The sequence below is a fragment of the Cydia strobilella genome, chromosome 21 (assembly GCF_947568885.1).
Source record: "Cydia strobilella chromosome 21, ilCydStro3.1, whole genome shotgun sequence".
Classification (NCBI taxonomy): domain Eukaryota; kingdom Metazoa; phylum Arthropoda; class Insecta; order Lepidoptera; family Tortricidae; genus Cydia; species Cydia strobilella.
The window spans coordinates 6769754-6792808 of NC_086061.1; the positions used below are offsets into that span (position 1 = coordinate 6769754).

The 23055-nt window shown below is 39.0% G+C and overlaps 1 protein-coding gene across 2 annotated transcripts; it reads right to left on the reverse strand.

Annotated features, from left to right (window-relative positions):
• Window positions 1-19: 19 nt before the first annotated feature.
• LOC134750865 (phosphoenolpyruvate carboxykinase [GTP]-like) lies at window positions 20-22202 on the reverse strand. Of its 2 annotated transcripts, none has more exons than XM_063686103.1 (13): window positions 22151-22202; window positions 12010-12103; window positions 9659-9804; window positions 9163-9347; window positions 4184-4306; window positions 3729-3887; window positions 3195-3298; window positions 2609-2822; window positions 2182-2374; window positions 1826-2024; window positions 1489-1638; window positions 750-947; window positions 20-608 (listed from the first exon to the last, which is right to left on the reverse strand). In XM_063686103.1, exons 1-13 carry the CDS (start codon window positions 22180-22182, stop codon window positions 504-506), a joined length of 1902 nt encoding a protein of 633 aa, XP_063542173.1. In that variant the 5' UTR covers window positions 22183-22202; the 3' UTR covers window positions 20-503. The 2 variants fall into 2 exon arrangements, with proteins under 2 accessions (XP_063542173.1, XP_063542172.1); XM_063686102.1 differs by lacking the exon at window positions 22151-22202 and adding an exon at window positions 12897-13188.
• Window positions 22203-23055: the final 853 nt, after the last annotated feature.

Sequence of the window (23055 nt, forward strand, 5' to 3'; positions counted from 1 at the left end):
GCGTGTTCAGATATTTGTGAGCTGTTCCGATATATCTGATGGCGACTGTACATCGAATACGTGGAATTTAAATGCATAAAAATATGATGTGCCAGAGATCTATAATTTTAACCCTTCAGTTAAAATAACGCCGACATATGAATACAACAATAAAGAAAGAAAAATATTCTAAATTGAAAAAACTGTTTTTATAGACATGTCGAACTTCTAAAGGATTAAACTGCAGTTTTGACAGAATGTAAATAAATAATAGGATATTAATAAATAAATAATACATATTCATTCATATTTACAGTAGTAGTAGATACAGTCCCAAATTGATGCTATGGGTACCTCTATTACACTACGAAATATTCAAAAATTTTTTTTATCAGATTTTATAAAATAAGGAGTATAATCAGTCAGAACTGCCTCTTATATTTGTTAGTCTTGGTTTATCGATGTTGAACACTGTTCAACAGTGAATAAAGTTAATTTTCCTCCACGGATAATCTTTGGCTTGTCTAAGACCGCTGGATGTTCTTCCTGAGGATTTCCAGCTGCTCCCACATCTGCTTCGGCAGGTCGTCACCCACTTCTTCTTTGAAATACTTTTCTACGGAATCCGCCTAAAAAGAACAAAAGTGTTAAGAAATACGTCAAAACTAAGACCGAGAGAATAAGTACGTGAAACGATAGCAGATAAATGGATTCAATCGAAATGAGCGGTCACGCTCTCACACTATGCCCTACTCAGGTAAGAAACTCACCTCCTTGATCCAGAAATCTTTCGGAATACTAAACAGCTCCTCCATATTGATATCTCCGAGGCCCCCCACGGGCAGGGCTCCGGGGGCCGGCACGAAGCCCAGCGGAGTCTCCGCGTGGCACGGCTGCTCGTCGCAGCGCCGGAGCACCCAGTCCAGCACGCGGGAGTTCTCGCCGAAGCCAGGCCAGAGGAATTTGCCCTGGAAGGTTAGGATATATCTGAATCTCTGAAGAACTATACCTATACAAGTGATTGTATAGTTCTTTATATACTGTGAATGGAACAGGTACAGGTAATAATTAATAAAATTATTAATTATTACTGTTATTAATTTTCAGTACAGGTAATTGCCTCTTCTTCATCTTAATTTGAGTGATTGATGTGATGGGAATCGTAAAAAAGAAACAAACATTCTGTCAACTTAGAATCACAATTTGACAAATGCTTTCTTGACTTTAAGGCGATTATGCAACTTGATGCGATTTCCGACAGCGGGGCAAGTAACCGTCGAACCTTCTACAAGACAATCATAAACAGGTAAAAGCCTACGCATTTCGTGCTCTAATCTCGTCTCTAAGCAAAGCAAGTTTCCACTCGGTTTGTCGCGGTACAAATATCAAACAAATAGTTTAACGCTTTCGGTGCCGGGTGCCCCGTTTCCAGTATAAAATGAACACGCATGGTTCTTGGCAGTGCGAATGATTTAACAAGGTGCGTGAATATGCTATTAAGGGTCTTACTTGTTGGTCCTTCCTGAACCAGTTGACGTGGAAGATCTTAGGCATCTTGCGGCCAGCTCGCGGCATGGACAGCCAGTGCTGGAGGTACTCGCCGAAGTTGTAGCCAAAGAACGGACGCATGGCGAACGGATCGTGCATCACTACCTTGCCCTGGAGGGAAATGAATGTTGAATATTTTTGTGCAATAAAAAGGGGATTTTTAGATGAATTCTCTGTTTGTGAAGTTTGAAGCATAATTCTACTTATATCGTCAAATATGCTAGTCAATCATCATCACAAGAGGAATGCCTTCTAGGCTCAAAGTAACATTCGCAGGTATATTATTTGTTTGACTTACGCTGTGCTCAGCGGCAGCAGTGGCCTCCGATCGCATGGTTGCCCCCATGAACACGCCATGGTCCCAGTTCCTCGCCTCCACGACCAGGGGGACGCCTTCAGGGCGCCGCCCCCCGAGCAAGATGGCGGAGATGGGGACGCCTTCCGGGCTCTCCCAGGCGTCGTCGATCATTGGACATTGCTCTGCTGGGGTGCAGAACCTGAGAGGAAAACTGTAACTGTTAGATCCGTTTAGATTCTAGGCGAGACTTTTCAAACTTTTTGCTCTGTCTAGACGGCTTCGTCGAATGACTGTATTGTTTTATAGTGTGGCGACGGTAAGTCTAGGCTTAGAGTTCAGACCTCTATTCAACTAACCTAGAATTGGGGTGCGCTGCAGGCGTCTTCTTGCTCGGGTCCCAGGGCTGCCCCTTCCAGTCGGTCAGGCTCTCGGGCGCCGGACCCATGCCCTCCCACCACACTCCACCATCCTTCGTCTCAGCCACGTTCGTAAACACCGTGTTTTTGAATACTGTCGCCATTGCTATGGGATTGGTCGCTGCGGACGTTCCTGTAAGAGTTATTATAATAAATTAAGGAATAATTGTATAGGTACATTTTTGCTACACTTCATGTAACTATAGGTAGTTGCATTGAGTTAACTAGACACCAGTTGAGTTACAGGAATCACCACGCACCGATGTGTCCGTAATGTTAAGGGTCTTGTCATAAGGGACGGAAAAGAGCCAATTAGGTAAAAGTATCATATTTTATACTAGATATAAATAGAAAATCTGGAACAAACCTGGAGCAACTCCAAAGAAGCCATTCTCCGGATTGATAGCCCGCAGAACTCCATTCTTGTCGAATCTCATCCAGGCGATGTCGTCACCGACGCACTCCACCTTGTAGCCGGGGAGCGACGGCGTCATCATGGCCAGGTTGGTTTTCCCGCAGGCCGAGGGGAACGCGGCTGCGATGTAGCGCTTGCGACCTTGGGGATTGGTGATGCCAACGATCTGAACAAATTGAGGTAAGTCAGACTCCGTATTACTTTAAACCCATCAATTGGGTGGCACGCAAAATGATACTGTGCATGCCAGAGGTAATTCGGATTGTTTTTCTTCAAGATCTGTAGAACAAGGTACTGTATTGTTATAAATTAGGCAAGCCCGGGAATCATGTACCTACCTACTAAACTACCTAACAATAAAAATATGTCAAACCCCAACTAACGTCATGAGGAGATTTTTTTATGTGTTAAGCAAATACGAGCTGGTTCGGCGACCAGTTCTGAGGGTGCCAGTACGGCAGGCTTAGAATGGTCAGGTCTCTGGAGTATGATCATAAGGTGACAGAGTAGCCTAGGTATAGTGAACAGAAGAACGTACCAGCATATGCTCAGCAAGCCAGCCCTCGCGGCGCGCGATGACGGAGCCAAGGCGTAGAGCTAAGCACTTCTTGCCCAGGAGGCTGTTGCCGCCGTACCCACTACCTGTAATACAAATTTCAGTTATAATCACATTTTGGCAATTAAATACTCGTATTGCAGAATTTTTTTTTATGATGAATGGCTTTGAGAGTACCTATATCGGTCATCGCATAAAAAACATTTAAGATAAGTAGGTAATTATTATCCGTTTGATAAGAAGACCAAAAGTTAAACGATGAATTATAAGTTGGTAGCGGAAACACATCCAGTTTGGTTTACATATCCTTTAGGTTGGATGGAAATCACTTTAGAGCGAGACAGGTGTTCAAAACTAAATAGTTACCTACATGCACTACGCTCTTATGAATCAAGTATTTATTCCAGAACCTGTCTTATGTACAATAAAGTGTTTACATACATGAATTCTCTAATTTTCGCCTCGCTCGCTTATTGCTGACTGTAGGTACAAGATTTAATAGCAAGCGTGTCTTACCGTAACTGATGATCTCGTTGTCACTGGGTTTGTGAAGGATGATAGTGCGAGGTGGATCGCAGGGCCAGCCGGGCACGGCGGGAGCTCCGTTGCCGCCCACAGCGTGGAGGCAACGCACGAACTGCTCGTCGTTCCGCAGGACTTCTAGGACTTTGCTGCCTGTTACGAGATTGTAAGAAAACCGTTAATATTTCTATTCCAGGGGTCCCCAAATTTCTTTACGCAAAGGTTTGGCAGGCCTCTGCTTCCTTTTTATGGGCCGATTTGTTGCAAGTCTCGGACCGGATCTGATCCTTTCAACAGTTAAAAACTTAAAGTGAGCCATGCGATTGCAACTGCTGAGAAATGGACAGTCAAGTTTTTAAGTCACAGCTTTTTTAAACATTTAAATAAGGATTTTTCTGGGACCTATTTCTCCTAACGTTTTTCTTTCAAAGTTCCTTCCTCACACTTACCAATCCTAGTCATCACTTTCATGGAGTACACGACGTACGGCGAGTCGGTGATCTCCACGCCGATCTTGGACAGAGGAGACCCCACGGGACCCATGGAGAACGGGATCACGTACATAGTGCGACCTGAAATAAGTACTTGTTATTGTACAGAACAGAAAAGAGAATTGGAAGAGAGACAGCAAGAGAGCCTATAAAAAATAAAATAAAATTCGTTTAATTCCGACTTCATAATGGTCCATACATTACATGTTAGTACTTAATACTATCTTAAGCAACTAAAAATAAATTATTGTTTCTATTAGCGTTATTAATTTTCACTTACAAGGTAACTATTATCGTTTATACAGATAATAGTACCTAAAGACTATTCAAAAAGGGTTAACGCAGAGGTCTTAATATACTGATCAACTCAGATGAGTGTCAGCTTAGTTGTTTTTTTAGCTCGACTCGGACTCGGTGGAGAAAGTAGAAATTAAAGATTGTAGCTGCTGCGCACATCTCCGCGATGGATTGTCTGCGCGGTTTTTAAAAAAAGTCTGCGCACCTTGTCAATCTTGTCTGAGAATAATAAAACTGAATATCAACGAATTTTCATATTTTATTTACGGGCCTTAAAGTGGTGACCCCGCATTCAGAGCAGCACCCAGCCTTCTAAAAACATGACTAATGAAAGCGAAACGACCGATAAGTTCGAACCTGCAGTTTCGAACCCGATTTTAGAGCTCTCAGGTATCGCGACCAACATTCGTATTCCACCAATATGGCGCGACCAAATAAGACTTTGGTTCGTGCAATTTGAATCAATCATAGCCCCCCTCAAGAAAGGCGACCAGGCAATGTACGAACTCGCAATAGCAAAACTAGAACGTCAGGATTTGGACGAAGTAAGCGATATTTTACTAAAACCACCTGAAACTAAAAAGTACGAAACTTTGAAAACCCGATTGATTACCGTCTACGAGGAGTCGAAAGAACGTAGTCTGCAACGTCTTTTATCCGAAATGGAGCTCGGTGATTTAAGGCCATCCCAGTTACTGCGTCGGATGAAAACACTCGCCGGTAGTAACATCTCCGAAACAGCTCTCCGTATCCTGTGGTCCAATCATCTGCCTCTGTCCGTTCGATCCATCGTCGCCTCGAGCGATACTATTATGAAAGATATAAATTTAAACGACATAGCACTGATGGCAGACAAAATTTTAGAACAAACACGTAAAGAAATATCAGCAATTTCGTCACAGCCGTCTACTTCTACGTCTACCAGCGATGCTCCTCCGCCGCAGAAAACGCTAGAAGACAAGCTGGACTATCTCGTTCGTGAAGTAGCCGAGATCAAGATTCAACAGAAACAGTACCGCCGAAACACATATTCATCTCCGCAATTCAACGCTTCGCGATTTAATCGTCCGTATTCTCGCACGCGCACCAATTTTCAAAACCTCCAACTTTCCTCGAGCGACATTTGTTTTTACCACCGACGTTTTGGCGACTCGGCGTATAAGTGCACCATCCCTTGCAATTTTAAGAAAAACAATAATAAGGAAAACTAGTACCTGCGTTAGCTGAGGCGGAAACTAGCGCATGGGATAATTCACACCGCCTGTTCGTTACGGATCATGACACGAAAATTAAATTCCTTATTGACACTGGCGCAAATATATCTGTCATTCCAAAGCCTAGAGGATTCCGTGGCCAAGCAACCTCCTTCAATCTTTATGCAGCGAACAGAAGCGTAATACCCACTTTCGGTGAGAAGATATTGGATCTAGATTTTAATTTAAAACGTTCATTCAGGTGGAAGTTCATTATCGCAGCAGTCAGTAAACCAATCATCGGTGCTGATTTCTTAAAGTACCACCAATTGCTTGTCGATCTTCACGGACGATGTCTGATTGACAAGAAAACCAACCTTGCTGTCAGAACTCCAATTTGTAAGACCTCGCAGCCGACGATCTGCAGCATTGATCTTGAACAAAAATATCATCACATTCTCAGTGAATTTCCCGATATTGTAAGGCCATCCTCAATGAAAAGCGCTCCCAAACACAACGTCGAGCACTACATCGAGACCACTGGAGCTCCGGTACATGCACGCCCACGACCGCTACCGCCGCACCGATACCTCGCGGTAAAAAAGGAATTTGATCATATGATAGAGCAACAATTGTGTCGACCTAGCAAGAGTCCCTGGGCAAGTCCACTCCACGTTGTTCCTAAGAAAAATGGCGACATACGAGTCTGTGGAGATTACAGGCGCTTAAACTCTGTCACAAAACCCGATCGTTACCCCGTTCCTCGACTAAGAGATTTTACCTATCAACTTCATGGTATGAATATTTTTACTACAATCGACTTGAACCGGGCGTATCAACAGATACCTATGCACAACAATCATATCGACAAAACCGCTATAATTACGCCATTCGGTCTTTTTGAGTTTCCCATGATGAGAGAAGGTTTAAAAAACGCTGGGCAGACATTTCAAAGATTTATTCACCAAGTTCTTGCCGGTCTAGATTATGTTTTCCCATTCATCGACGATATTATTATTGCATCAAAGGACGCAAAAACGCACGAAAATCACCTCCGGACAGTCTTACAACGGCTGAACGAATACGGTGTCACAATCAATCCCTCTAAATGCGTGCTGGGTCAAGAATCTGTCAAGTTCCTCGGCTATACAGTAACACCTCAAGGAATTAAACCACCAGATGACAAAATTCAAATTATTAACAGTTACCCGAAACCTGAAAATATTGAACAATTACGAAGATTTCTTGGAATGGTCAATTTTTATCATGACAGCCTTCCCAACGCAGCACAAATTCAAACGCCATTAAACGTATTTTTACACAACTGCAAGAAACGCGATAAAACTGTCATACAGTGGAACCCTGAAGCGGATGAGGCATTTGAGGCATGTAAGAAAGCTATAAACAATGCAGTGATGCTTGCCCACCCTTCTCATAGCGCGCCAATAGCTCTTTTTTGCGACGCTAGTGACCAGAGCGCGGGAAGTGTACTCCAACAACACGTAAACAATAAATGGCAGCCTTTGGGATATTTTTCAAAAAGATTTTCAAGCGCCCAGCAAAAATATAGTACATTCGACAGAGAATTATTGTCAATATATATGTCTGTAAAACATTTTCGAAAAATGTTCGAAGGCCGTGAGTTAATCATTTTTACGGATCATAAGCCGCTGACATACGCGCTTATGAAAACATCATCTGAGTCAGAAACTCCTCGCCGTTCCAGACAGCTGTCATTCATTAGCGAATTTACCAGCGATATCAGGCATGTAAGTGGCCAAGATAACGTGGTTGCGGATGCATTATCACGCATCGAGTCTATCGCCACGCCATCTTTGTTGGATTATGACAAACTTGTAGAATTACAGCAAAATGACAAGGCTATTAAGCATTTATTATCAAAAAAGAATATTGAATTAAAGAAAATCATCCTGCCAAACTCAGCAGAACCAATTTATTGTGAAGTTTCTACATCAGCAATTAGACCTTACATACCTGAAGATTTACGCCGAACAGCTTTTGAACTCGTGCACAATATAAGTCACCCAGGTATCAGGACCAGTAGGAAGATGATACAAGAGAGGTATTTTTGGCCTTCTATGAACAAGGATGTCGGCATTTGGGCCAAAACCTGTATTAAATGTCAACAATCAAAGGTTCAGCGTCATACCTACAGCAACGTCGGATGTTTCACACCGAGCGCGCGTTTCCAACATATACATACTGACCTCGTCGGTCCTCTCAGTACTTCATCGGCTGGACACCGGTATTTACTCACAATTATAGACAGGACAACGCATTGGCCGGAAGCAATACCCATTCGAGACATAACTGCTGAAACCGTGGCTAAAACTATATACGAAGCATGGATTGCACGTTTTGGGTGCCCGTTAACTATAACAACTGATCAAGGCCGTCAATTTGAAAGTGAGCTTTTTTCATCTTTGACTAAATTACTTGGCATTGAAAGAGTGCGCACTACAGCATATCATCCAGAAAGCAATGGCAAAATCGAACGATGGCATAGATGCCTAAAGGCAGCTCTTATGGCGCGGCTGAGCGATCGAGATAAATGGGTCGAAGAACTCCCCACTGTCCTGCTTGGATTACGCTCAGCACTGCGCAGTGACTCTTGTGTCAGTGCGGCCCAACTTACATATGGCTGTTCACTCCGCTTGCCAGGAGATTTTATTTCATCATCCATTTCTGTAAATCCTGTCATAAATTTTAATTACGTCGAACAACTTCGGCAAATCATAAACGATCTCAAGCCTACGCAAAAGGTGCACTCCAGCAGTAGAAGGATATTTGTGCATCCTGATTTGAAAAATTGCGAAAATGTTTTCCTGCGAGAAGATGCAGTGCGCAAACCGCTACAAGCTCCATATAAAGGGCCCTATCCAGTATTGAAGCGTAGTGATAAAGTTTTCACAATTCAATTGCCAGGGCGGGCTGTCGCAGTATCCATTGACCGCTTAAAGCCTGCCTACACATTAGATCTTCATGAACCTGTCAATGAACCTCCGGCAAAGTGTACTCGATCAGGTCGATCCATCAGGTTACCAGTACGCTTCGCTTGAGGGGGAGCCCTGTAGCTGCTGCGCACATCTCCGCGATGGATTGTCTGCGCGGTTTTTAAAAAAAGTCTGCGCACCTTGTCAATCTTGTCTGAGAATAATAAAACTGAATATCAACGAATTTTCATATTTTATTTACGGGCCTTAAAAGATCATGTCACTTAGGATAGACGTCAATTAGGTACGTCAAAATCCTGAAATGCGCTACTTTTATACCATGTTGGCGATAAACAATCACGTAAGCCGCCTGATAGTAAGCGGTTACAGCTGCCTAAGGACGCGTGCAACTCCAGAGGTGTCACTACACAATTCGCTATCTTAAATAGTACCTACAAATTTAGTAGCTAGAAGAGGGATGATGCTCACTAACCTCTCATACACCCCGGGAATCTCTCAGCCACCGCCTTCTCATAGTCGTTAGGAGCGATGTAGTTCCCCAACGCAGACTTCTGCCCAGCTCTGGCTGTCGGTACCACATCGCGCTCGCGCTCGGAGCAGATGAAGGTACGAGATTCTACGCGAGCCACGTCTGATGGATCCGTGCGGGCTAGGTAGCTGCGAGGAATAACATATTTTAGAATATTGGACGACGAAATACTTAAGGCAGTCTTCACTTAAAAACAAAAAACTTAAGTGACCCGTTTAATATTTAGAACATTTTTGATAGATTGGGTGACTAGGAGATTGGGCGAAAAATTGTCCCGTCTGGACTGGCCTTAAAGATAAAGATAGTTTATTATTCAAGTAGGCATATTACAAAGGCCTCTGCCCGAGAAGATTTAAATCTTAAGATTATCTCCTAATATTTTTTTGATGTAGTGCTTTTCTTAAACAATGTGAATATAAATACATATAAAAATCCTCACCAGTTGTCATACTGCGGCAGACGACGCAAGGTCCCCTGCTCCTGCATGAGTCGCAGCAGCGCCGCGGCCTCCGATTCCGACCCATCGCAGATGTGAACCTGCTCCGGCTGGCACAGGGCAGCACTGCGCTCCACGAAGGCTCGGACCTGGAAAGGGTAAGTCCCGTAGGTCTTAAGATGCTGCCACATTAAGGCGAGTGTTACTGAAATGATCTAGGTGTCTGACATATACGTACGTCAGACACTTTCTGCGCACTGAAAGGGATCAGAGGTAAGTACAGTCAGCATCCAAAAGTACCTACCTTTCTCGAATAGCTTAACAAAAGAAGATACTGTCACTATGTATTTAAGACAATAAGATTGTGAAACCTGTACCTACATGGGTCCTTTTGAACTGTAGAGAGAGATATATCGCTATTTGGAAAAGCATTCGAGAGATAAATACTTTTGGCGCGTTATTTCATCCGCTGACTGTACTTAAGTATTACTTATTTCCCCGTTTCTTTCATTAGAAAGATATCAAATACTGTCCGATAAAAATGTAGATGTAATAAGCTTTTCTTAACTCTTTTGGTTAGTTAAAGAGTTAAAAGACTCCATGTTAGACGTGAAAGGAATATGTTTGTGCGCTGTGTCCTTTAACTGTCAAACGGCTTCGTTACACAGTGGACTTTTTTTTACGTAGGTACCTACCTAAGATACATAATAATCTATTCGGTGACGCAGGTTTTATTCAAGCTACGCTACATTTCTTTGTTTCAATCTGTTTACAAATATGGTGCTAGTGTATAAACAAGTTTCAAAGAATTTCCTGCATAGATGTTAACGCGCGTCAACTAACATTTCCTTCACGGTATTTATCATCACTTCTTTCAATTTTATAAAATAACAAAAGTGAAACTAATACTGAATGTATTAGTTTCACTTTTGTTATTTTATTTGTTACTTGGGTAGAAGACAACAAAGGATTCAAAATGTGACGTAAATGCTAAGAATTATGAATTTGTGACGCAAATACTTTGTTGCTAAAAACAGCTAATAATACAGTACATATCCGATTTTTAGATGAAGCTAGGCTGTAAGACTCAGAACAAAGATAGAGCTATTGGTAACTTTATAGTGTTTTAGCCAGACTTAATTTTATGTTAATCCAAATCGATTACTGGAAATGGGCGTAGTGCGTCTAAGCCCTAAACTAACTGCGCAGTCTTTGCAGGGACACAGTGAGTAGGTAAGTGCCATTATAATCGTCATATTATTTACCACACGAATTTGACATACGTACTTATAGTACGTAGCACTTCACAACTTGACTTCACCGGTCCCTTGGCAAATAAAAACATGGTCTGACGTCATCCTTGTTTAATTCATGAATCTTTTAAATTAGGTATAAGTACTTTAAAACTTATAACGCCGGCTGCATATTGCAATTCGTAATTACATAATTTTGATTATTTATGATGATTCATTGATTCTCTAAGAACATATTGTGCCCCCAAATTTGATAACTAAAGTAGATGGCGCTATACCTAGCTAACTTAACTAACTTAAACGTACTTTGATAAATATAAAAGATAAAGATAGTTTATTATACAAGTAGGCATATTACAGTGCGCTTATGGACGTCATATAAAGCTACGCCGGCTCTAACCCCACACCTCTGCCTCGAGAAGACTGCAGTGGACTGTTCTCGGATAAAACAGGAAAGATCTTTGTTTTGTCAGACTCTGGACTCTCTTATCGGTATTAATTAAATTATAATACATCTGGAACACGATAATGAAACGCCTATTAACCCGACGTTTTATCTATTTATTTGGTCAATGAAACACGCGTATATTTAATTATTTCGTAACTAATGTCGATGGATAAAAGGATCTTCATTTTCCTTGGTCCAGTTCAATAGGCGAGAACTTATTATGTTATGTATGTATGTGTTTCAATGTTCTTAAGTATAAGAGCATTGAAATCGGAGCGCTTTATCTAAAAAGTTTTTATTGGACTGGATGTTTTAAACATAAATAATACATCTTCCGATTTTATTATTCTGATGGCTAGAGTCATACGCCAAATTTTAGGATTATCCAATTAAGAGTGCAACCGGAGAAAACATTGGCGAGGAACTCTATATCGGTTGGTATTTAAAATATGAGCCTGCCTTAAGGCATTTAGGTCCGCCTCTTGCCACAAGAATATCTGGCACCATAAAAGAGTTTGTAGCCATAACACGTGTCACATATTTTTTGGACCTTCGAAGAGTAACATATTATTGCAGGTTACGTAACTGTAGGTTAAAATCTTAAGGTACAAAAGGCAGATTTTATGGAATAAAGATTAAATAAATAAAATTACTTTGGGTGTCAGAGCCGCCAGTTGAGGCAGCTTGGCGCTGCGCGGGGCCGGCGCATGCACCGCGCGGCTATAGTTTAGGGCCACTTGGGCGCATCTGAAACAAATATAACATATGTAACTAAGTAAATTATTCTTTATTGCACCACAAAAGAAAACAAATTTGGAATCAGATTTACAATGTAAATGAAGATAGCAACGGTCTCTTACTGGCCAATCTTAGGGTAACAGGAGAAAACCTTTTTTAAATACATCGTTTTGTAACTCAATAAGACTCATTTTAAATTACACTGCAGCACATCTTCCGCAGAAATCTTTTATATTTTTCAAAATTACCCGCGTCACCTGTATAAAATACTTAGTTGTAGCCTTTCTGCCTGTTTCAGGTCGCAAAGCCCATTAAGCTCATTATTACACGTGAAATAGTGCTAGGTCCTAGAATGCTTCCCTGAGGTACTCCGAAATTCACTCGGTCACTTGGCTGGCGATCACAAAAAAATCTATATTAGTTGATCGAAAGTCACCTGACTCACTGTGCTACTAGAATCGGAATGGAAACATTGTCAAACGCCTCAGAGAAATTAACGCAGTATATTAGGAAACTATGCCTGGCATACCAGGCGTGTGCTGCTTCTTCTATATCGCGATAACAATGTGAAATTTTCGAATTTGTAGCTAAGAATTCTAGACCAAGAAATTACTCTATCTAACATTAATTAAACGAATACTACAGTTACCATGAGACAAATGTGCTTTTGATTGAACACAAGGCCTTCGCTTCGTTCGGTCTATTAAAGTCTGTCGTTTTGTCGTTTGCTTCTCATACGTTTAAAAAAAAAACATAAGGAATTTTTAAATTTACCATTTTAGAGTTTCTAATGGGTACTCACTTGGCAGACTGCCTGACGTAGTCTTCGGGAACCGATTTGAAGTGCAGCATTTTCAGTTTAATTTACAAAATACGAAATAATTAAAGCAGATACCGTTCACTGAATTAAAATAACAAAAATAAATTAATACTTTCTGATTAAAAAATAAACTATAATTACAAAATTTGCTAAATTTCTTCTGAATTCGTGAAACTAAATAGATACACGAGCCATCTATAGTATCCTATTGTATTTAATTTATCACCCATTTAACAACCAACTAAGTGCGTACGCGTTTGAATGTGGAATATTTTGAAAATGTTGCGCGCGAGTTCTTTTATAGTGGGGGCTTGAGCGCACGGCGCGCTGTGATTGGTAGAGAGCGCGGGTGTGTCCGAGCGTTACGTACGTGTGCACATTAATAACAAATGCGAACTTGTTTTTTAACCTTTAAAGATTTATCACTGTTATAGTTATTAGATATGTTGTTGGTATAGCAATCTTCGGTTACTGGGGCTCGGTAAGAATGCGCTATGTTTCATCAACTCCAAGCAACTTCAAGGCACTGTTGCGTCATTTTGTGACAGGAACGAAAGGCATTGCAGAAGGCTTAGTTTTATACATACGCACGTATACGATACATATATGGCCGTTGACGTCATTATTTGCCTTTACTATGTCACCAATTTCTAGTAATTAAGATAAAAATGTAAACAAAGATAGGGTAGAGTTTAAGGGCCATGTAGAGTCCTAGAGTCAGAGGCACATACTTACATAAGTAGATTGTGAAGCCACGAGAGAGTTGCAGTCACAGAATAAGTACCTATATATCTATACCTAGTCAAGTTAGCCACAGCTAAAGAGGAAAACAGGAAAAGGAGCAATCAATAATGTGATTGAAATCAAACAAACATTTACAATAACATGTGAAGTGTTATGAAATGTATCGTCATTGCGAGCAAATGCAATACAAACAGACAGACAACTCATAATAACAAATTAAAATACACTCAAGTACCTACATAACTTAAGTAAGTATATGTAAGTACCTATATTAAAATGATATTTCCACATCACACTAAACTTTTTAAACGTTTTTGACTCTATTCTGTCTCCGATTATTAACCTACAATAAGTAGGGGAGTTTAACGTTTTATCTCATTTATTAATCTTCAAATAAGTATAATGAGAGTATCATGGGCATCTTTGCACCGGAAACGGCAGCTTACAAATAAAAAAATTACAACTAATTTTTTTTTAAATTAAACCGCATTTTTAAAAATTTATAGTTGTAATTTTTATTTGTAAGCTTTAGTTTTAGGTAATTTAATTTGTAATTAGTATTAAATTAAATTACATTTTTTTAATCATAAATAAATAAAAAATAAGAATCTATAATTAACAATTGATTACAATGTCACTTGCAGTCTCGTTCAGTTTTATCAAGCTTTATTTAGGACAACCTAGAGTGACTTATGTCACAAGGCTACTTTTAACTAGTTAGGTACAAGCTTTTTATGCCTTGATTGTCTTTTTATTCAAATACAAAATATTTTTTCAAACAAGTTATTTTGCTTGTTCTTCTGTATTGATACCGGTTTAGTTGTGCGATGAAATGGTATTGAAATTACATTAAGCTATTATTTATTTAAGCTTTCCGAATTAGTCTACGGGAGACTTTTAGCGTTAAAAAGCTCCGCTTTTTCTGATTTAAATGTCACAAAGTCTACTATTATTTATTTATCGTATGGCATGTCACTGGATTACATATTATAACAGGATAATAAAAAAAACTTATATTTAGAATTTCGCCCTTCCCAGGTACGCGACTGCTTTAAACGACGATTTTAAGATCCTGTCAGAAGTCTACTATTAAAGAACATGTCTTGGTTGATTCGAATAAAAAAACAGGAATGTTAAAAATACCTCAAGGATTTCTTTGTAATAGGTAAGTATTACAACATTTACAACTTTAATAAAAATACTTCCGTGAGACACAGACATATTAAACATGTCGAGCGTTTTTCGACTTAAAATACGTGAGTGACCCGTTATTAATATATTTACAACTTTATCAATATATTCAACATGCACCTATAAACATAAAGTAAAAAAAAAAACAACATATTAGGTCACCGTATAGGTATACTCTTGCAAGCCAGCTTTGTCAGTTCTGTCAGTAGAAAAAAAGAGGCAATAATAAAATATAGGCGCGAAGGCTCGATCTTCCATTCACTGAATTTCGTGCCTTATTCATTTCAAACAATGTCTTAAGAGGTTCTTAACCAGAGAATCCGGGTCAAATCAAAGTTATCAATGCGCTTACTCATTCACGAGGGTATTTTTATCTGGTACAAACAATTGCTTTTAGTCCGCGCAAAGTTCAATCGATATGAAGTATATAAGTCCAGGTAATAAACATTATCGATCGATGATCATATCTAATTATAGTAATTATGTAGGTATAAGTATCTACTTAGTGCTGACACTGCTGGCTTAGAGCTATCACAGGCGGCTTATGTACAGATTGATTTTTGTCAGGTGTCTCATCTGAGATCAGACGATATTAGTCGAACAGCAAATTTTCAGCAGGTTAAGATGGTCCTTTAATAGAATTCAGATTCTGAATGTCTATAGTTCTGTTTGATCAATAAAATCTGTCTGAGGTGGATTAGCCACTTGCTGGCCATGTCATTCTTGAATGTATTTTTTTAACAAACCTAATACTCAAGACATATCCTAATAATTTATGTCCATATATTGTATAAATAAAAGATCGTTCCCGATTTTTTCAAGTACCTAATTCACACTTTAATTACACATAGCAAATATATAACGGGTCCAAAGTTTACTAGGCAACGATATCGGGCCCGTTGCAGTGATGTTCTCAAATAACTGCTGACCCAGATCTTGGATTTGGCCAGTATTTTACCTAAACTAGTGAAATCCAAATAGCGAGGGAAAATCAGAAATTAAATAATGACCAAGTGCGCTGTTTGACCATAATGTTTAATAGTAACTGAATAATTATCAAACATCAACCTTTATCAACCAGAGTTAGCGTACGGAGTCGAAGAGCGCCATCTATATTAGCTGGACACTTTACAGATTTGTATATCTGATTATTTATTTATCGTATGGCATATCTCTACATGTCACTGCATTATAATATTATTCGCAGTGACGATCAGCCGTGAGATTCAGAGGGAACAGTACATGGTGATGGCGACTGGACAGTCGACGGTAAAAATATATTTAATCTTTTGCACTTTTGTACTTTTGTAATTAGGCGAAAAATGTAGGTACCTACCTAACTATATGCTTAACGTCGACTGTGGGTACCGTTAGTAGATATCTTTAGGTACCTACACTCAATAAATGTTTAATTTTTAATAACGGAAAAAAAGGCGACGATTACTAGGATACTATTAGGCATAGACAAATTATTGTTTTTAAATCATAAATTCTTTATTTGCGTGAATATGGTCAGATTACAGTTGTTATATATACATAAAGTTTCTCCTAATTCAACCGTTCATAAACAGCATGCAAATATTAGAATGTATTTCTTAAACTAAGTATTTATTACATTATGTACTACATTATATTATGAGTTATTCAAATAATCGTGAAGTGAATAATAAAACATTTTATTTAACAGCCATTCATGTAGGGTTTTCTTAAATTTATTAATTGGCAAGGATTCCATCTCAGGTGGCATCTTATTAAATATTTCCACACACATAGCAGGGCAATTTTTGTTAAAAATTGCAGTTTTTTTGCATTCCAGCTACAAGTCTTGCGTTGTTTGTTAGCTAGAAACTTTAGCTAGAAATTTTTTTAAACTCATTGAATGTTTGCAGCAATGGCAGCAGTAGTTAATGTTAAGGAAGTTTAGAGTAGTAGAGTGGAAACGAGCAAAGTTTAGTAGTCCAATCAAATAGACCTGGGACTCCTGCGGGAGCATAGCCAAAATGACAACCGTTGATAGTGTATGGAAAAATAGTTACGATGTACCTAATGCATAATTGGTTTCCTTCGTATTTTCAAGGAAACGTGCGATCGTATCATGCTATTTGAGTCAGTCTCGGTACAAAAAGTACTGAGGTTGACTGAAGTAGCATGACAAATAAGTACGAACGTTTCCGAGAAAACACGATGGAAAACAATTATTCACTACATCTGTACAGGACTTTTCGTCGGATCTGTCAACTCGATCTTGGTTAGGGTCCCTGTAATGTAACCTTGTTGTCAACTCTAAAAGTTTAAGTTCAACGACATAACGTCACATTCCGCGCCTCGTTGATAACCGGTCGACACACCTCCCGATAAGTCGCTGACGAAACTGTAGGTACTTTTCCAAACGTAGCGCGTGCAAAATTAGTACCACAGCAAACAGTCGTTGATTGTAAAGTCTAGCCTGCGACATACGTTTTGAAAAATCGACAGGGCTCGGGTTGTAATTTTCAGCCTAAAGATTGGCGACTTCACAAACACCGTCACGTGTATGTGCAATGGATACTTTGGGTGCGATATGCAGCATTCGCAACGAGGCGGGAGCCAAGTAGAATGCCTACGCCACATGAGAATTAGGGACCTTAGAAGTGAGTTTTACAGTCCGGGTGGCATTTATATCTACAATTCCCTTTAGGACATTTTGATCCTCTCAAAAAAGTAAACATACGAACAGTGTGACGCTGACGCGTCATATTGCATACGTATTGTTTAAGCGTTACGGTTTCTCACACCACAATAACACTATTGTCCGCGCGCGAATTCCGTGCACGGCTGAGGAATGTTAGGAACGTTGGGCGTCATGACAGAGTAGTGTCATTTTGTACGTACGGGCGCGGCGCACCTCCCACTTCCTCGACCTCCGAATGCACGGAATTGGCGCGCGGACAGTATTTAATATAACCGATCTGTAAGAAACTATAAGTTAAACACTTCACACACCTTACTTAATTCAGTCGTCCAAACTGGCATCCTAACTAGGATCCTAAAAAGTATGTTCCCATCAGTTAGCGCATCAGCCTCTGACTAAACGCGGTTACACCTTTACGATTTAGGGTTCTGGATTAAGTTAATTACCTACAGAAAAATCTTCGATTGATATATTTATTTAAAAGTTTAAAAAAATATTCACGATTGATCCATTTATTAGGTTAATACGTCATCTCTATCGTATTACCTAGGTATATTATACATAAATTATATCACACAAAAAAAAATGGTCCAAACCAAATGAAAGGCATTCGTGTTTGTGGACCTGGAAACTATTCCAATTATAAACTAGGAAGAACATTTTATAAACATTTTATTTATTTAACGAATGAAAAAAATAATGACGCAGTTACTACTTGTTATCAAGGATCTAAGAGAATGCTGAAGATTGTAGAAGCTAACAACTTAATACGAAAGACGAAGACCAAAAAAAATTAGACGAAGATGACTAAAGCCAAACATTATAAAGATTTTAATAATCGTGGTCATGATGTCAGGGCGGGCGTAGGGAGTGAATGTCATAAGTACATATGTTGTCAACAGATTATTTTTTAGACACGCAGTGATTTTCCATAGGTACAATTTTTATTTAATAAATTGGATAGACTTAAAAATGGTAGGTGATTTGACCGCGACGTCAACCCTTTTTGTTTTCATAGAGGTAAATTGGTTTTGAGAGTTCAAAAAAGAAACTTTTTAATAGCAAGCAAGTGGGACCTACCCTATTACGCTACCATAGACATTTTGCGTTGAATTTCTGTACCGTTGAAATGATTTCAACCTTATTTGACATTAACTGTACTTCGGGAGTCCTATTTAAGATAAATATTATAGACAATCATTACTCATCATTATTTATTACACGGAACTCAATTGATCAAAACACAAACAGATAGTACTACTGCGCTGCGCAAAAATCGTATTGTAAACAAAAATATCACTGGAAATCACATGTCGTAGGTAAACGTTAATTGGCTGTGTACTAATTAGATGTCTCGTTAGTCTGATGTGATAATTTTAAAAAGCTCGTATTTAAATCAGTGACAAGTCAAATGATGCCTTGTTTCATTGTAATAAGCTCTAAATTAAAAGACGTGACAGGGTAGTTCTGAATTTGTGAGAGTTGTAATCTTGAACTAATTCTAGAAGGGTCCAGAGGTGATGGACTGATGGAAATATCAACTGAAGTCCGGATTTCAATGCCATACGTTAGAACACGTGTTGATTATGTTTACAAATTAAATTAATTATTTTTCAACACACTTGCTCAAAACGACGTTTTTATTCCACCGATTTTTGGCTTATAATCCTAGATATTAAACACGCGTGCTCTTTCAGTGTATTATTCTACTTGTGCTTTTTCATTATATTATCCGACTGAGTTAATAAGGTTACTGATTGCTAATAATATGCATGGAAAGGGAGCCTTCTGTAATTGGTCGGACTGGCGGGCACCGGCGCGCCCGACCGCCTGCGCGGTGCGCGGCCCGGCCGGCCGGGGCGAGGGGCGGCCGGCAGTATGACAGATGCAACACACAATACTAACTGTTTTAACTATTAAAATTTGATTAATATGAAAGTTTCTTTTTTTTTCTCGCAAGTGTGTTGAAAAACGTCGTATGAAACGCGTGTGCATTGGTCATTACACACATCAGCTTTCGCTTACAGCTCGCGCGCACAATATCGCCTCGTGTGTAATGACCAACTTAGCACACTTGTATCATAATGTACTATTACATTACATATGGTGCTACTTTACCGCACTAGTGTGATAATTGATAATTAGCGCATTACGCGACTATGTCGAAAATTTAAAGGGGCATTATGTACTGTTAAACGTTGTACGATACATATAGCTACTGTTGAAATCTTTACTAAGACCATAGCCCAGATCACAATCGTTTATCGACAAACAAAACATGAAAAGTAAAAATGTATATATATATATATCTGATGCTAGCATGAGTTGCGTTCTCGCGCGCGACTCCATACATCTAGCGCGACTTCAAGTGAGTATGGACTCGCGCGCGAGAACGCAACTCATGCCAGACAGTCAGGATGTGCTATATACTCGAGTCACGTCACGTCATCATTTGCGTAGATTTAAGTATAGATTGGCGTTTTCTATAAACAGTATAAACCATTGTCATTTGCAGTGATCGGAATAGGCAGAGTATAAATACCTAAACTTGGTAGAACAAAGTCATAAAGTGGAGACTGCCTTGCGATAACATTTTTTTTCGGGACTAAAGTCCCGGAAACGTACGAAGTAAATAATATTGTTATAAATACGGTAAAAAACAATGCATTCCTCGTTTTTGTTCAATACAAGCAATAGGCGTAAAATAAAATAACCAATTTGTTTCTGCAACTTTCCATATATATTTCTTAAATCTAGGAGAGCAGTACCCAAGATGGAGCTGATGCTGAACCCTGGCTGTACCTAGTGGAAATCAGGTTTCGTGCAACATAGGCACACGCTGTTTTGGTTATTCGACACGTCTTGATGAGCAATTAGGAGAGCAGTACCCAAGATGGAGCTGATGCTGAACCCTGGCTGTACCTAGTACGCTCAAAATTTCATAGTCTAGTTTTATTAAAAGTTTTCTCTACAATATGAAGTTGATTGCACGTATTGAATAATGAGTACTATTACTTATTCTGTGGTATTGATTAGCGCGGGGGTGTGTGCCCGCGCCTTTCCACCTTTGCCCCCGTTAATAAATGATAAACAACGGCTATGTCGGCTATTGCTAATTAATATTATCGCAAAATGATAATTAGAGAGAGAGGGAGTTTCCATACAAAACTTAGTGTCATTTTTTTAACATTTGACATACCTATATTGAGTGACATATTGTATTGTATGCCACTTGAGATCATCCTGAGATTTTATTTCCAATGAAAATACATGTACGTTTTATTTTTCGAATCTTTTCAACCTTGGCCACTTTTCTTATTAAAAAAAAGAGCCTGCTGCCAAAGAGCAAGAGGATTTTTAATGTAGTCTAGTATCGTTATTGTAGAGATATCTCATTTCCTATGTAAGTACCTAAGTACCTATTTTTTCGATTTTTATTAGTTTTATTTTTTGAATTTCTTCAACTGTAGCTAATTAGTTCATTATTTATAATAATAAGCCTTTGCACCTAATTAGGTATTATCGCAAAATGATAACACCGACAAATAGGTACCTTTATAAGTTCACTAGCTTTTGCCCGCGACATCGTCTGCGTGGAATTAGTAATTTGGGTACCTTAAAACATATCTGCTTTTAAAACCATCCTTTTTTCACGCCCAAATTGGTCCACTCTATAAATTTCCACCCAATTTTTACACCATTAAGGGATGATTTCGGGGATATAAATTATTCTATATCCTTTCCCACAGCTCAAACTATCCCCATACCAAGTTTCATCTAAATCGGTTAAGCGCTTATTGATTCCCCATACAAATTTCCACCCCCTTTTCACCCTTTTGAGGGCTGAGTTCTGGGATAAAAAGTATCCTATGTATATCGTTCCCCGGGACTCAAACTATCGGAACACCTACCAAATTTCAACTAAATCGGTTCAGTGGTTTAAGCGTAAAGAGGTAACAGACAGACAGACACACTTTTGCAAGTATTAGTATGGATAGTAGAGAAAGGGAGTTTCCATACAAAACGAGGGGTCATCTTTAATTTATTACGTAGGTAGGTATATATTATCACTAAGGAATTTTCCTTTGAGGATTGATAAAGAATTACGGCCAACGGCGAACTGACAAGTTGTGCGAATTGTGAAGTAAACGCCACAAAGACTGGTTTTTGTTGTACAATAAAATTTTTTTTTCAACATCGAACGACTAAGGGTCGGTTGCACCAAACTGTTTGTCATCTTAAAGAGTTCGCTTAATTTTATTGTATGGAAAGTTTCATAGTAAACCGCCGCGGCGCGCCGGGTGACGTTGATCAGTCTATCAAGTGCGTATGGTGCAACTGGCACTAAGTAGGTAGGTATGTTTAGCCATCGTCAGATCATTAAAATTTTCAAGACAGAGATTTGGTGTAACTAACTACCCGACGAAAAGTCTATGCAAAAGTTAGGGGAGGGATGGGGGTAGACGTCACAAATTCAAACCACCCACCACACATATGTTAATTATTGCCATATATTAGCAATAAATGTTTTAATAGGTACATATATATGTGTGGTAGGTAGTTTTAATTTTTGATGTCTATGCCATTTGCGTCTAAACGATACATACCTATTTATTGTAAAAAATCTTACCTTTTCGTGATTCTCCCGAAGAAAAACACCATTTCTGTGCCTCGTCTATTTTCTGCAAACAGACATACAAACTATATTAAAATACAATGCCATTTGAACAGTCAAAAATACACAAAGAATACTTTGATCTGACGAATCTTGTCCAAATAAAGTAGTAATTAAAACGCTTAATTTCGTTTATTATAATAAAGATATCGTTGTGTCCTTGTTTAGAAAATAAATCTCTGGTGTAGGCTAAAGTTTTATGTATATTAAAGACGTTGAAAATACATAGTCAAGAAACTAATTGTCATTATTTAAATGCTTAGTGCTTCCAAGAAACTAAATATTAGAAGGGTTGGATTAACTCCAACGGTTGGGTTGGTTGTGGTATTCCTTAATTATTTTTGATTGACAGGTAAAAAATCAAATCCATGAATTATTTCTTAATTCTTAAAATATGTTTATTTATACACCTATACCTACGAAAACTATACCAAAATCAAGTTTAGGTGCTATTGCCACGCATTGTACTTAATGCTATCATCACTACACCTTATAAAACAAAGTCCCTGCCGCGTCTGTCTGTCTGTATGTTCGTGATCACGATAAACTCAAGAACTACTGAACGGATTGTCATGCGGTTTTTATTTTTACCTACCAATAGTGATTCTTGACGAAGGTTTAGTGGCATGGTTCCATTTTTATCGCCTGTCACTATGCCCGTCACTTTCGCACTTATCTACGTACTTGTTAGGATGTGATAGGCATGGTGAAAAGCGATAAAAATGCGACCGTGCTAACCCCCCAGGTCACCAAGGGCCGCGAAGGGCTAATTCAGTTCGTAAATTTGAACAGAGATTTTAGAAAAGTATTATTTTTGTGTTATTATTTAAATAAATTAATATAATCATTAGGTTTTCCTT

Coding starts and splice junctions, on each gene's coding strand:
- LOC134750865 (XM_063686102.1), bottom strand. CDS start 12,946: ATGCTGCACTTCAAATCGGTTCCCGAAGACTACGTCAGGCAGTCTGCC. Junction 9,348..9,658: donor CTGCCGCAGTATGACAACTG/GTGAGGATTTTT, acceptor TATTCCTCGCAG/CTACCTAGCCCGCACGGATC. Junction 4,307..9,162: donor ATTCCCGGGGTGTATGAGAG/GTTAGTGAGCAT, acceptor TACTTATTTCAG/GTCGCACTATGTACGTGATC.